A 14511-nucleotide genomic window follows, 5' to 3' on the forward strand; every position below is an offset into this window, starting at 1 on the left:
GAGCCCACCCCTGAGGGTAGTCGGGTAAGGAGGCCCCAAAAAAATTTTAAATCTTGTATATACATATAAATATAGCAAAATTAAGGGACTTTATAATTAGTTTTGAGTGCAGTGGCAATGGTCTGCCTCTTTGTTTTGTGGTGTGTAGTTAGATACTCGAAGCTGCATTTTAGTCATTAGATTTAAGGGAACTTTAACGAAAAGCTCTCGGTACTATTTACTTTAACGAAAAACCATATTTTTATACTAAAAAGTCAATCTTGATACTATTCACTTTATCCTTTATTTTGTCTTTATCGTTAAAACTCGAAGTTTTCAAACCATTTTTATTAGTTTTCCTTAGATTTAAAGAGCCAAATTTAAAAGAACTCATCTCCAAGAGACTTTATAAAAGGACTATCATTTTCTCTCTTGCTGCTCTCCAGCTAGCCTTTAGAGGAAAAAAAAAAAAAAAAAAAACTAGATTTGGAACCCTCATAGCAGCCTCTCCTTGCTCCGGCTTGGGGTCCACGGCAATCCGACTCCCACCTTTTTCTAGTCATCCTTCCCTCTTTTACTTCCTTCTCCACCCTCTGCATCTTCCTTCTTCCCCCATCTTTCCCCCATCCTTCCCTTATCCTTCCCACCTTTTTCTAGCCCTCCTTCCTTTTTTTCCTTCCATCTCCACCCTTTGCATCTTCCCTTTTCCCCTTCTTTCCCCCCTCCTTCCCTTATCCTTCCCACCTTTTTCTAGCCCTCCTTCCTTCTTTTCCTTCCATCTCCACCCTTTGCATCTTCCTTCTTCCCCCTTCTTCCCCTTCTTTCCCCCATCCTTCCACTCAAAAGGTTTTTTAATTTTTTTTTAATTTTTTTTAACTTGGGTGGATGTATAAGTGTTTTTTGCCCAATTTGGTAAAATTATGGGAGCACTCACTGCGCTGGTGGCTCACTCACCCCCATTTTCAGCCTATCTAGTTGTTCCATTAGTTCATTCTTTTAGTGGTGGTGGTGGCTTTGGGATGGAGGTGCATTTGGTGACTGCTAGTTTCCATTCTAGTCTTCGGTTTTTTTTGTTGTTGTTGTTCATCTGGTCACTTTTGGGCCTTTCTACTATATTTTGTTGTTGTTGTTGGGCTTGTATTTAGGTTGTAGACTGCCTTTTGGGCTCTCTTTTCCTTGTACTTGTATTTTTATTTAATGGAAGTAATTTTGTTTGACCCAAAAAATAATAATAGTAAAGTGAACAATTGCCCTTTATATTTATGGAGTCACTATTTATATTTTAAATGTTAAAAATTAATAAAGCTCAATGGTGGACCTATAAATCAAGAAGAAAAGGAAGAGATGGAATTAAGGGAATCGGATCCCCTCCGAACCCAAAGGAACTGAGCCCAAGAATCAAATGATCCGGAGCTATTGAAATTGATCAAACGGCTACAATTATTATAACTTTTAGAGAGCCCTCTATTTGTAGCCATTGGATCAAATTTCAATGGTCCGAATCATTTGATAAATTGGCTCAGTTCCTTTGGGTTGGATCCGGTTTCGGAATTAAGTTTTAGAAAATGAGTGGGTTAAGTTTTTTCTTTTTGAAATGATTGATAATAAAATATTTAAAGTTTATTAAAATAGAGAGTGCTTTTGGAGATGAAAAATTAAAAAGACTAGCTAAAGTAGTTTGTGACACTGTTCATCCGCTACATGAGCAAAAATTAACACAAACTGTTGGAGATGCTCTTACTTTATTAAAGTAGAATATCATCACTTGAGCAGAAGTGAACCATATTGAACCCAAAATTTTTGTACTTCAAGTGCTTAAAAACATTCACTTACGAAGTTCAATGTTTGATTCCCCTCCTTAATATAAACATCAAACTGCAAACCCACTTTCAAATAAAGCTTGAATGACCCAAATTAGCCTTTAGAAAGCACATTTAAGCAAACATTCCACATAATCCACACCCAAAAAACAAAAAGAATTTAGACACAACATTTATAACTTATAAGATCACGACAATGAAATGAGATTCCAATCATGATTAGCAGCAGTCACATCTCCTCTCAAACCTAAGAAACCAAACAACTGCAGTTCATTTTACAAGCTAAACAGTTGAGACAAAAGACACAGCAGCAGCTAAACTAACAACACAAAACATCGGATTCGATCGTTTTTGCCAACGAAATAAACGCGGAGCCTGTTCCGATTGCTTCTCCGATCCCAAAGTTCTTAACATTCGATTAAATGAGAGGGGGAGCTAGACACACTAATCTTACTAATACTACACTAATAAAAACCCTATTGCCCAACACTATCTCCAGCACTCAATGTATCCTTCACCTTCGGAGGCCTACCCCTTGGCCTCCCCGGCATTGTCTCTTCCACTGTTGACGAGCCACTCAAACCTCCGGTAGGCTTCGCCATCTTCCTTGGCCGCCCTCTCGGCTTCCCATTCCCTGAAGACACCTTAACCTTGGGAGGCGTTGGGGGTGCTTCCGGGTCCTTGGGCGGGCGGCCCCTACCCTTTGCTGAGGTCAAGGTGGTGTCTGGGGACAGTGAATCCTTGGGCTTTGGCGGCCTGCCACGCCCCCTTCTCGGAGGTGCATTGGGATCCGGCTTTGTGTAGTTGTTCTTCCAGAACACCAGCTCCCCATTATCTTTCATCTCGTTGAGGTGGTGAGAGAGAAGCTTATTGTGCCCGGCCGGCACGTCCCCGTATGTTGATTCAATGTATTTCGAGATTGTGGATTTGTTCGAGCCATTCTTGTCATTCAAGGCTTCAATGGCGTTCAGAATCATCTGAAAATACCACAACTCAAACATTTACCATAAAGAAAATAAAAAGAATTCTTTCTTTCTAGTGAGAAGGTTCTCATTGGATGAACTTAAGGTCCTAAATATAGAAAGCTTTTTGGCAGCATAATGCAGTTCAAAGGCAAACAAAAGTTCTAGTTATATGAACACACACACATAAGTATTTTACTAATTTGGGTTCTGTAAAATTTCTCTCTCTGTTTTTTTTTTATTTCACTGATTTGGGTTCTCCTATTTCAAATTATTAAACCGAATAGCAGAACTCAATTCAGTAAAAAAGATCTCAAATTTGGAGAATCATACAACAGTAGTCTCATTTTTTTTTCTCAAAAATATAAATAAACCATAAATCTGAGCTGTAACAGGTAGAGATATTCAGATTAGTGAAAGCTCATTTCTTATGATTAAGATTTCGTTTGAAAGTTTTTTTAAAATAACTGACAACACTCTCGGCGAATATATTTAAAAAAAAAATATTTTTATCAAAAACATTTTTAATCATTTTGAAAGCTCGTTACAAATGAGCCATAATTTGAAAAATAAAAGAACCAAGCGCTCTAATTATTTTTTAAAAAAATATTTTTATTTTTGCCATTATTCAGGAACACATCTAAATTTTCCCTTTTCACAACATGTAAAATATCAAAAAATGAAAAAGAATAGCAATATCCAAGACCATAAAAATTTACAAAAACATTGAGAGAATTATTTTAGTTGGAGATTTGGTGGAAGGAAGTACCTGAGGGTAAGGAGGGAGTGATGGAGGCTTATTAACCTCTGCAGTGGCCATTCAAAATCAGCAGAGAAAATAAAAGGAAGATGTTTGAATTGAAGCGCTCTCAGTGAACTCCACAAAAACCTCAGCTGCTGCTGCTACAGCTTCTACTGCTACAGAAACAACGAGAAAACCCGTGAAATTTCTGATGCTAAAAGCTGTTGGATTTAAAGTTGCAAGGATTTGAGAGCTAGATAGATTTAAAGCCAAAGGATAAAGTAAACAATAAAATATAATTATTTTTGTTTTGGTTCTTAAATCGACGGCTGGGAGTAATGGAGTGGAGGATGGAACGGATGAGAGGTGGGGATCACGCGGCTCGCTGAGGTGGTAGGTTATGGAACTTCTGATTGGAAGGTTCCACACAATAGCTGATGGGAGAGTGTCACTGTTACAAGAGAGTGATTTTCATGCACATTTTCCTCCTCCTGCAGACTGGCACACTTCTATATATTTCTAATATTTGAATTAAATAAAAAATATAACTAATCAATGAAGATAGATATAAGTGTGTGTAAGACCGTCTTACTAAGACGTGATTAGCGGATGCAAAAATTTATTATCTTGCTAAAATTGATACAAAAAATGTGCAACGGCTATATTATTACGAAACGCACTACACAAACAGTAAAAAGAATGCATGAAAACGTGAACATCTCATCGAACACGTGAACTCCTTGCCAGGGTGGAGTCCCCCATTGCAAATGGTAGTCCAATACTAGTACTACGTTCTAATAGTATTTATCACAACTTGTAAATTTAAGATATTAAGTCTAAATCACATAAATGACAAGTTTGGTAAGAAATAACTGCTAAACTCATTATATGGCCCAATCGCCCGTTCTCAATATTGTTGTATAAAAAAAGGACAAATAAGTTTGGGGTGGCAATAGGTGAACTCAAAAACAAACTGAAGCTAAGAAACAAATTGAAGCTAAGAGCTTTTTTGATATCTTCTTAACACTACTACGAAACCATTTATTAGTGTCGTTATGATAACCGACAAGAAACATATATTACTGTCGGATTTTAAGCAAAATCCGACAAAAAATGGATGCAGTGGCGGATATAATAAGCGATAGAATTGCCAATGTTAGGAAATGAATTTTTCGACAGAAAATACTCTAAAACTGACAGAAATTGTGTCTGATATAACCGACAGAGAATATTAATAATGAATAAATAAGAGCATTTATGTCGGCTAAAACCGACAGAACTTTTGTCGGATATAATTGACAAAGAATTTATTAATAAGAATAAATAAAAGCATTTTTGTATGATAAAATCAACATAATATATATTAATAATAAAAAAAATATAAACAACCACTTTCTGCATTTTTCATATTCACTGTACTTTCTGCATTTTCCATATCCCCTGCATTCACTGCATTTTCCATATTCACAACAAGATCAGACATAGCTTCATTAGGAAGCGACTTAGGACGCGTCATGCTAGCCACTGTTACAGCATCGTTTGTTTCTACCTGCACACATTCACATTCCATTAGAATCACTCAATCACAGCAAGCATTGCTCATTCAAATGAATCTCTCCCCGAAATCGAATGAAAATTGAAATGGAGAGCTCTTGGTGCACCAGCTGCAAGTTCTCCACCATGCTCTACCATTGCCGCTGCGTCACCGCGCTCTCTTTCGAGCTCTTCTTCTGCTTCTTGTTCTCGTCATTCTTCACAGCACAAGAGAAATTGATTCTCCGAATCAAATTCTGCCGCTTCTCGTCGTAGCCTACATCACTTTAATCGAAGAAATAGATAATTAGGGTTTCTAAGAAATCAAAAGTTGATGCCTGTTTGGTTGCCGAGAAAATAAAATCAGACAAAAAGAGGATAAATCGAGGTAGTGCTAGAGCTTCAGCCTCCCAATTGAATCTGGCAATGTGACAACTGTGCTTGAACTCATGTCTAGGACATGCATATACATAAGTGAATGAATTATTTCACCTTGTCCTTTCCCAAAGGCTCTCAGTTGCAAGTGTTGAACCCGATAGAAGGAAGGGAGGGGAGAAAATGGTGAATGAAGGGGGAAGGGGGAAGGGAGAAGGAAATGAGGAGATAAGAGAAGAGAATAGAAGGAAATGCGGAGAGGAGAAAATGGGGAAGGAAGAGGGAAGGAAGGGGGAAGGGAGAAGGCACCGGCGCAAGGAAGAGACGGAGGGGTTTTATGTTGGAAAATTTTCATTATTGTCGGTTAAAACTGATAGAAACATTTTTTAAAATATAAACCTGCAGAAAATTTTCATTATTGTCGGTTGTAACCGACATGAAAAAAATGGCTACAAAAATCCCCCCAAAATTCCCTCCCAAAATTTTGTTATGATTTTGAAAAATAAAATAATAATTGTCACATCCCGGCTCGGGCCCGCACCACATCCCGGGCTTGACTCCACCATAACACGATATTGTCCACTTTAGGCCCCGACCACGCCCTCATGGTTTTGTTTCTGAAAACTCACACGAGAACTTCCCAGTGGATCACCTATCATGGGATTGCCCTCGCGCGAACTCGCTTAACTTCGGAGTTCCGATGGAACCCGAAGTCAGTGAGCTCCCAAAAAGCCTTGTGTTAGGTAGAGATGAGAATATACATATAAGGCTTACATGATCTACTCTCATGGGCGATGTAGGATGTTACAATCCACCCCCTTAGGGGCTCAACGTCCTCGTCGGTACACTTCCGGCCAGGGATTAGCTCAGATACCAAATTGTCACATCCCGGCTCGGGCCCGCACCACATCGCAGGCTCGACTCCACCGTAGCACGATATTGTCCGCTTTGGGCCCCAACCACCCCCTCACGGTTTTGTTTCTAGGAACTCACAAGAGAACTTTCCAGTGGGTCACCCATCATGGGATTGCTCTCGTGCGAACTCACTTAACTTCTGAGTTTCGATGGAACCCGAAGCCAGTGAGCTCCCAAAAGGCCTCGTGCTAGGTAGAGATGAGAATATACATATAAGGCTTACATGATCCACTCTCCTGGGTGATGTAGGATGTTACAATCCATGCCTTGATTCGGGTCGGGGTGTGTCAATTAGGCCTGGCAAACGGGTCGTGTCAGTCGTTTTCGTGTAACACCTGTTATCTTAACGGGTCGTGTCGTGTCACACCCGTTATCTTAACGGGTCCTTAACAGGTCGTGTCACTTTACCCGTTGGGTAAAGTGACCCGACCCGTTATGACCCGTTAAGAAAAATATATATTTTTTCTTAAATTTGCACATACCACACATTGCCACATAAATATTACTTCAAAACATTAAAACACATTTGTCGTTTAAGTACTACATCTACACTCGAAAATAAGAGCCTAATAAAAAAATAATACATACACTACTAATCTATTACAAATTTTAAATGTGCAAGGATATGCAAAATGAAACAGTTTTTGTTTTCAAGGTTGTGAAATCTTTCTCAAAAGTTTAAACCTCAATTTACAAAATCCTCGATTTACATCGATCATCATGAAATTGCATTGGAACTTTGGCTTGATCTATTGCCTTCAAGAGTTATGTTGATGATGTTTTCAGTAAGGTTTTCCACGTCATAACTATCTTCTGCATAAACTAAGCATAGAAAAACCAAACATTAAAAATCATTCAAATTATGAGAAGTTTACCAAAATAATTATGAAAAAAAATAAAACAATAGTACTATACCATACTTTTATTAAGTATAAACATAAGATTTTGTGGTATCCACTAGTGTAAATATTTTAAATTGAAGATCGAATTTAATCATTGTATTCATATAAGGTCAAGGAGTGTAGTTGTAAAAAATCATCAAAATCGGAGTTAAATTAACCGTTAAATTGTGATTTTTCGTTTATAAACGTCGAAAAGTTTTGTCCCGTTACGTGCTCTCTGAATGTTTGTTTTTTGCAATTTTTGGCGTATGCGATCTCAAAATATATACAAACATATTTGACGGTTGGATCATTGAAACTAGTTTCGTAGAATGAGTATCCCATCAAAACAATAGATTCACTAATACTTAAGAGTTTATTCATACTGTTATTAAGTATAACATAAGATTTTGTGGTATCCACTAGTGTAAATATTTTAAATTGAAGATCGAATTCAATCATTGTATTCATATAGGGTCAAGGAGTGTAGTTGTAAAAAATCATCAAAATCGGAGTTAAAATGACCGTTAAATCGTGATTTTTCGTTTATAACCGTCAAAATGTTTTGTCCCGTTACTTGATCTCTGAATGTTTGTTTTTTGCAATTTTTGGTGTATGCGATCTCGAAGTATATATAAACATGTTTGACGGTTGGATCATTGAAACTAGTTTCGTAGAATGAGTATCCCATCAAAATAATAGATTCACTAATATTTAATAGTTTATTCATACTTTTATTAAGTATAATATAAGATTTTGTGGTATCCACTAGTGTAAATATTTTAAATTGAAGATTGAATTCAATCATTGTATTCATATAGGGTCAAGGAGTGTAGCTGCAAAAAATCATCAAAATCAGAGTTAAAATGACCGTTAAATCGTGATTTTTCTTTTTATAACCGTAAAAAAGTTTTGTCCAGTTAATTGATCTCTGAATGTTTGTTTTTTGTAATTTTTGACGTATGCGATCTCGAAGTATATACAAACATGTTTGACGGTTGGATCTTTAAAACTAGTTTCGTAGAATGAGTATCCCATCAAAACAATAGATTTACTAATACTTAATAGTTTATTCATACTTTTATTAAGTATAACATAAGATTTTGTGGTATCCACTAGTGTAAATATTTTAAATTGAAGATCGAATTCATTACTTGTATTCATATAGGGTCAAGGAGTGTAGTTGTAAAAAATCATCAAAACTGGAGTTAAAATAACCGTTAAATCGTGATTTTTCGTTTATAACCGTCGAAAACTTTTGTCCCATTACTTGATCTCTGAATGTTTGTTGTTTTCAATTTTTGGCGTATGCGATCTCGAAGTATATACAAACATGTTTGACGGTTGGATCATTGAAACTAGTTTTGTAGAATGAGTATCCCATCAAAACAATAGATTCACTAATACTTAAGAGTTTATTCATACTTTTATTAAGTATAACATAAGATTTTGTGGTATCTAGTGTAAATATTTTAAATTGAAGATCGAATTCAATCATTGTATTCATATAGGGTCAAGGAGTGTGGTTGTAAAAAATCATCAAAATCAGAGTTAAAATGACCGTTAAATCGTGATTTTTCGTTTATAACCGTAAAAAAGTTTTGTCCCGTTACTTGCTCTCTGAATGTTTGTTTTTTGCAATTTTTGGCGTATGCGATCTCGAAGTATATACAAACATGTTTGACGGTTGGATCGTTGAAATTAGTTTCGTATAATTCGTATCCCATGAAGTTCAATGGTGTGTGTGTGTATATATATATTTATTTATTAAGTAGATTTAAATCTATTTATTTTGTATGTATAATTATTATAGTTTTTAGGGGTATAAAATTTAATATATATATATATATAATTATTATAGTTAATATTTTGGGTATAATTATTATAGTATATATAATTATTATAATTATTATAGTTAATTTAATATATATATATATATATATATAATTATTATAGTTTTTAGGGGTATAAAATTGTTAAATTAATATATATAATTATTATAGTATTTTTTTAGGGTTATAAATTATTAAATTAATATTCTGCTTATCGTGTATCGTGTTACCCACGTGTCTACCCGAACAAACCCGTTATCTTAACAGGTGCTTATCGGGTTCCCGATAACGACCCGTTTCGTTATCGTGTCGACCCGAACACCTGTTAATTTCGTGTCGTATCGTGTCGGGTTATCGGGTCATGTCAGGAATTGCCAGGCCTAGTGTCAATAATTGTTTGGTTTAATAAATAAATAAATAATATGTATTTAAATAGAATACGTTTTTAAAAATTAAATAAATAATTATTTGGTTTAATAGATAATTACCCATGTAAAATATGCAATAAAGAAACAAAAAGATAATTGTACAATGAAAATGTCATCTCACAAACTAAATATTGTCTAATCAATACTTGAAAAATATAAATAAAAATTTAGCACAGATTACTTTTCCCATTTCAAAATTTAGGCAAATTTAACGTAGATATGCATTCTACGAAACTAGTTTCAATGATCTAACCGTCAAACTTGTTTGTAGATACTATTAGATCGCATACATAACAAATTGCAAAAACAAAAAAAAAAACATTAAGAGATTAGGTAACGGAACAAAAGTTTTCGATGGTTATAAACGAAAAATCATAATTTAACGGTTATTTTAGCTCCGGTTTTGATAATTTTTTTACAGCTACATTCCTCAACCTTATAAGAATGCAATGAACGAATTCGATCTTCAATTTAAAATATTTACAATAGTGGACTTAATGGAAGTATAATATTAACTCTAAGTGTTTGTTTAATCTGCCGTTTTAACGCGATATGCATTCTACGAAACTTTTTTCAACGATCCAACTGTCAAACTTATTTGTAGACACTGCGAGATTACATACGTAAAAAATCGTAAAAAATAAACATTCAGAGATTATGTAATGGAACAAAAATTTTCGACGGTTATAAATGAAAAATCACAATTTAACGGTTATTTTAACTCCGGTTTTGATGATTTTTTTACAGCTACACTCCTCGACCCTATAAGAATGCAATGAAAGAATTCGATCTTCAATTTAAAATATTTTCACTAGTGGATACCACAAAATCTTATTTTATACTTAATGGAAGTATAATATTAACTCGAAGTGTTTGTTTAATCTATTGTTTTGACTCGATATGCATTATACAAAACTTTTTTCAACGATCCAACCGTCAAACTTATTTGTACACACTCCTAGATTGCATATGTAAAAAATCGTAAAAAATAAACATTCAGAGATTACATAACGGAACAAAAGTTTTCGACGATTATAAATGAAAAATCACAATTTAACAGTTATTTTAGCTCCGATTTTAATGATTTTTTTACAGCTACACTCCTCGACCGTATAAGAATGCAATGAATAAATTTGATCTTCAATTTAAAATATTTACACCAGTGAATACCACAAAATCTTATTTTATACTTAATGGAAGTATAATATTAACTCTTAAGTGTTTATTTAATCTACCGTTTTGGCGCGATACACATTCTACGAAACTTTTTTCAATGATCTAACCGTCAAACTTATTTGTACACACTCCGAGATCACATACGTAAAAAATCACAAAAAACAAACATTCAGAGATTAGGTAACAAAACAAAAGTTTTCGACGGTTATAAACGAAAAATCACAATTTAACTGTTATTTTAGCTCCGATTTTGATGATTTTTTACAGCTATACTCCTCGACCCTATAAGAATGTATTGAACGAATTCGATCTTCAATTTAAAATATTTACACTAGTGGATATCACAAAATCTTATTTTATACTTGATGGGGAAGTATAACATTACCTTTAAGTGTTGGTTTAATCTACCGTTACGAAACGTCTTTCAACGATCTAACCGTCAAACTTGTTTGTACGCACTCCGAGATCGCATACATAAAAAATCGCAAAGAAAAAAAACATTCAGAGATTAGGTAACAGAATAAATGTTTTCGATGGTTATAATCGAAAAATCCTAATTTAACGGTTATTTTAGCTCCGATTTTGATTATTTTTTGTAGCTACACTCCATGATCCTATAAGAATGCAATGAATGAATTCGATCTTCAATTTAAAATATTTACACTAGTGGATAAATCTTATTTTATACTTAATGGAAGTATAACATTAACTCTTAAGTGTTTGTTAAATCTATCAATTTGATAGGATATGCATTCTACGAGCTTCAACGATCCAATCATACAAAATGTTTGTATATACTCCGAGATAGCTGTAAACACGAAAAATTCCTGCGATGAATGAGGCAAGAACACGTGTACAAAATAATATTTTGTATTAATTTTGGGGTTACAATCTCTTTTACAATTTAATCCTCTGATTTTATCTTCGCAAGGTGTAGATTTGTGGATGGGCTGTTAATCCAAAGGGCTGTTAGGGCTTGATCTTAGGATGAACGGATCTTCAAGGGCATTTGGGGCTTAATCTTGATGATCTTGATGAACGATGAACGTCTTTGGGCTTGATCTTGATGAATGAGGATGAATGGATCTTCGAAAGCCTTCGGGGCTTGATCTTGATGAACGATGAAGGGATCTTCAAGGGCATTTTGGGCTTGATCTTGATGAATGTGATTTCTTCAAGGGCCATCGAGGTTTGATCTTGAATTTAAATGGGACCAGGTTTCACTTAGCAAGTGAGATTCGGCTTTGTTGGGGATGAATCAGTGTGTGCAATTGTTGCGTTTGTTGATTATCCATAAGCTTGATGTTTCATTGTTACTTGTTTTATCTGTTCTCTAGGAAGGTGTGGATGAGTACTCGAGAGTGATGCTAGGTAAGAAATCAGGGAAGGGGTTCAAGGCAGTCAGTTCTTGACTGGAAGCTTGATTCCAAGTGCCAACTAATTACTATCCTTCTTATTTTCCTGCAGGTAAGAACAAGGACAAAGAAAAGAACAAAGAGAAAGCATGATATGAGATACTTTTGCTTTAGACCCTGATGATACGAGATACTTTTGAATTTTGAAGAAGCAGAGGTGATTTAACTGTGTTGCACGACGAGGCTTTACTTTTCAGCAACAGTGCTAGCGAAAGACTGTTGAGGCTTCTTAAGCTTTTCGATTAGAGCGACGACGCCAAGCTTGGATTTGAATTAGACTTATCCGTCTGGATTATGTAGTTCTGCAGGGAAGGGCATCGTGCTATAGTGATTTTGTAACATCCCACATTGACCAACGGAGAGGGGGTGATGTGCTTTATATGTACATGCCCACCTCCTATAGCACGAGGCCTTGTGGGAACTCACTGACTTTGGGTTCCATCGGTATTCCGAAGTTAAGCAAGTTCAGGCTAAAGCAATCCTAGGATGGGTGACCCACTAGGAAGTTCTCGTGTAAGTTCCCAGAAACAAAACCGTGAGGGCGTGGTCGAGGCCCAAAGCAGATAATATCGTGTTACGGCGGAGTTGAGACTGGGATATGACAAAATGGTATCAGAACCACTCTGCCGTTCAATGCAAGTGTTCCAACGAGGATGTCAGGCCCCTAAGAGGGGTTGATTGTAACATCCCACATCGACCAACGGAGAGGGGGTGATGTGCTTTATACGTACATGCCCACCTCATATGGCACGAGGCCTTTTGGGAACTCACTGGTTTCGGGTTCCATCGGAACTCTGAAGTTAAGCGAGTTCAGGTGAGAGCAATCCTAAGATGGGTGACCCATTGGGAAGTTCTCGTGTGAGTTCCCAGAAACAAAACCATGAGGGCATGGCTGGGGCCCAAAGCAGACAATATCGTGCTACGGTGAAGTTGAGACTGGGATGTGACAGAATGGGAAGTTATCGTGTGAGTTCTCAGAAACAAAACCGTGAGGGCGTGGTCGGGGCCCAAATCGGACAATATCGTGCCACAGCAGAGTTGAGACTGGGATGTGATAGAAGTGGTGCGCAACCTTTTGCCTTTACAACTCATTACGCTGTATTCTTCTCTGCTTATTTCTTTTGCATAACAGAAGTGATGCGTAACCTTTTGCCTTTAAATTGTCCTTCAGAGCATCACTTCTCAGCGACTCATCCATAATTGGCAGCTTTAGTGTAAAGAGCCAACATTATATCAACTGTCCTGAAGTATTCACTGAGGAAATTTGAGACCTATCAACAATCGAAGATGAGCACTCGAGAGCAATGCTAGGTAAGCAACCAGGCAAAGGTTCTGAGCAATCAGTTCCAGATCAGAAGTTTGATTTCAGGTTCCGACTGATTGCTTTCTTTCTTATTGTCTTGCAGGTAAGAGCAAGGGCAAAGGAAAAGACATGGAAAAAACATGATATGAGATATCTTTGCTTTCGACCCTGATGATATGAGATACTTTTGCGTTTGAAGAAGTAGCGGATGAATCAGTACATGTATTTGTTGCGTTTGCCTCCACATGTTTGATGTATCATTTTCACTTGCCTTATCTGTTTTCTAGGCATTTGGTATCTTTTTTGGAAGTACATCAATAGTTGAAGATAAATACTTGAGAGCAGTGCTAGGTAAGCAATCAGGGAAGGGGTTCTAGGCAGTCGGTTCCAAATCGAAAGGTTGATTATAAGTGCCGGCTGATTGCTCTTTTTCTCTTTATCCTGCAGGGAAGAACAAGAACAAAAAAAAGGACAGGGAGAAAGCATGTTATGAGATACTCTTGCTTTCGATCTTGATGATATGAGATACTTTTGATCTGGTGTGACTTGGTTGAAGAGGTATTTTCAGGGAGGAAGAAAACTGAGTATGTTGAGAGGTTTGGCTACAGATGTATTCTTGGCAAGGAAGAAGAGTCAGGCATTTTGGATGTGTGCTTTGCCATGGAGGATGAAGGTTAACATATATAGGGATTTCCCAATAGCAGATAGTGGTGTAGATGTGGCCTTGTTACCCATGCTTGTCGGCAACAACGTTGTAGTTGGAATAGTAAAATTCACATGTTTTCAACTTTGTCAGAGATATTTGACAAAGTTGCATGTGATACCCGAAAAGCTGAGATTGCGTCTGAAAAGTGTTTACAGACTTTATGTAGGAAAATCCAGCTTTTGAAATTCAGAGAGTGGTGTTTCTTTGATTGTTTGAACGGGTGGCTATGTTGCCTCTCTTTTTATAGAGGTATCGATTGTAATCAAAATGCATACTTTGATGATTGCCCGCTTGTGAAAATTGTCTCTACTGTATTTTTGAGATTTTACTCTATCCAACTCTTTTCTTTTATCATTTCTGAAAATGGCTTACCCATCTAACATTTGCTTAGATTTGAGTTTCATGAGTGATACAGACAAGTCGTGTCAGGATAATATATGGCAC

At 36.2% G+C, this 14511-nt stretch overlaps 1 protein-coding gene across 1 annotated transcript; it reads right to left on the reverse strand.

Moving 5' to 3' along the window:
* Window positions 1-1958: 1958 nt before the first annotated feature.
* On the reverse strand, window positions 1959-3780 carry LOC126583051 (HMG-Y-related protein A-like). The gene is made up of 2 exons (XM_050247351.1): window positions 3531-3780; window positions 1959-2776 (listed from the first exon to the last, which is right to left on the reverse strand). Exons 1-2 carry the CDS (start codon window positions 3579-3581, stop codon window positions 2276-2278), a joined length of 552 nt encoding a protein of 183 aa, XP_050103308.1. The 5' UTR covers window positions 3582-3780; the 3' UTR covers window positions 1959-2275.
* Between the last annotated feature and the right edge of the window lie 10731 nt (window positions 3781-14511).

This window comes from Malus sylvestris, chromosome 9 (genome assembly GCF_916048215.2).
Source record: "Malus sylvestris chromosome 9, drMalSylv7.2, whole genome shotgun sequence".
Lineage (NCBI taxonomy): Eukaryota > Viridiplantae > Streptophyta > Magnoliopsida > Rosales > Rosaceae > Malus > Malus sylvestris.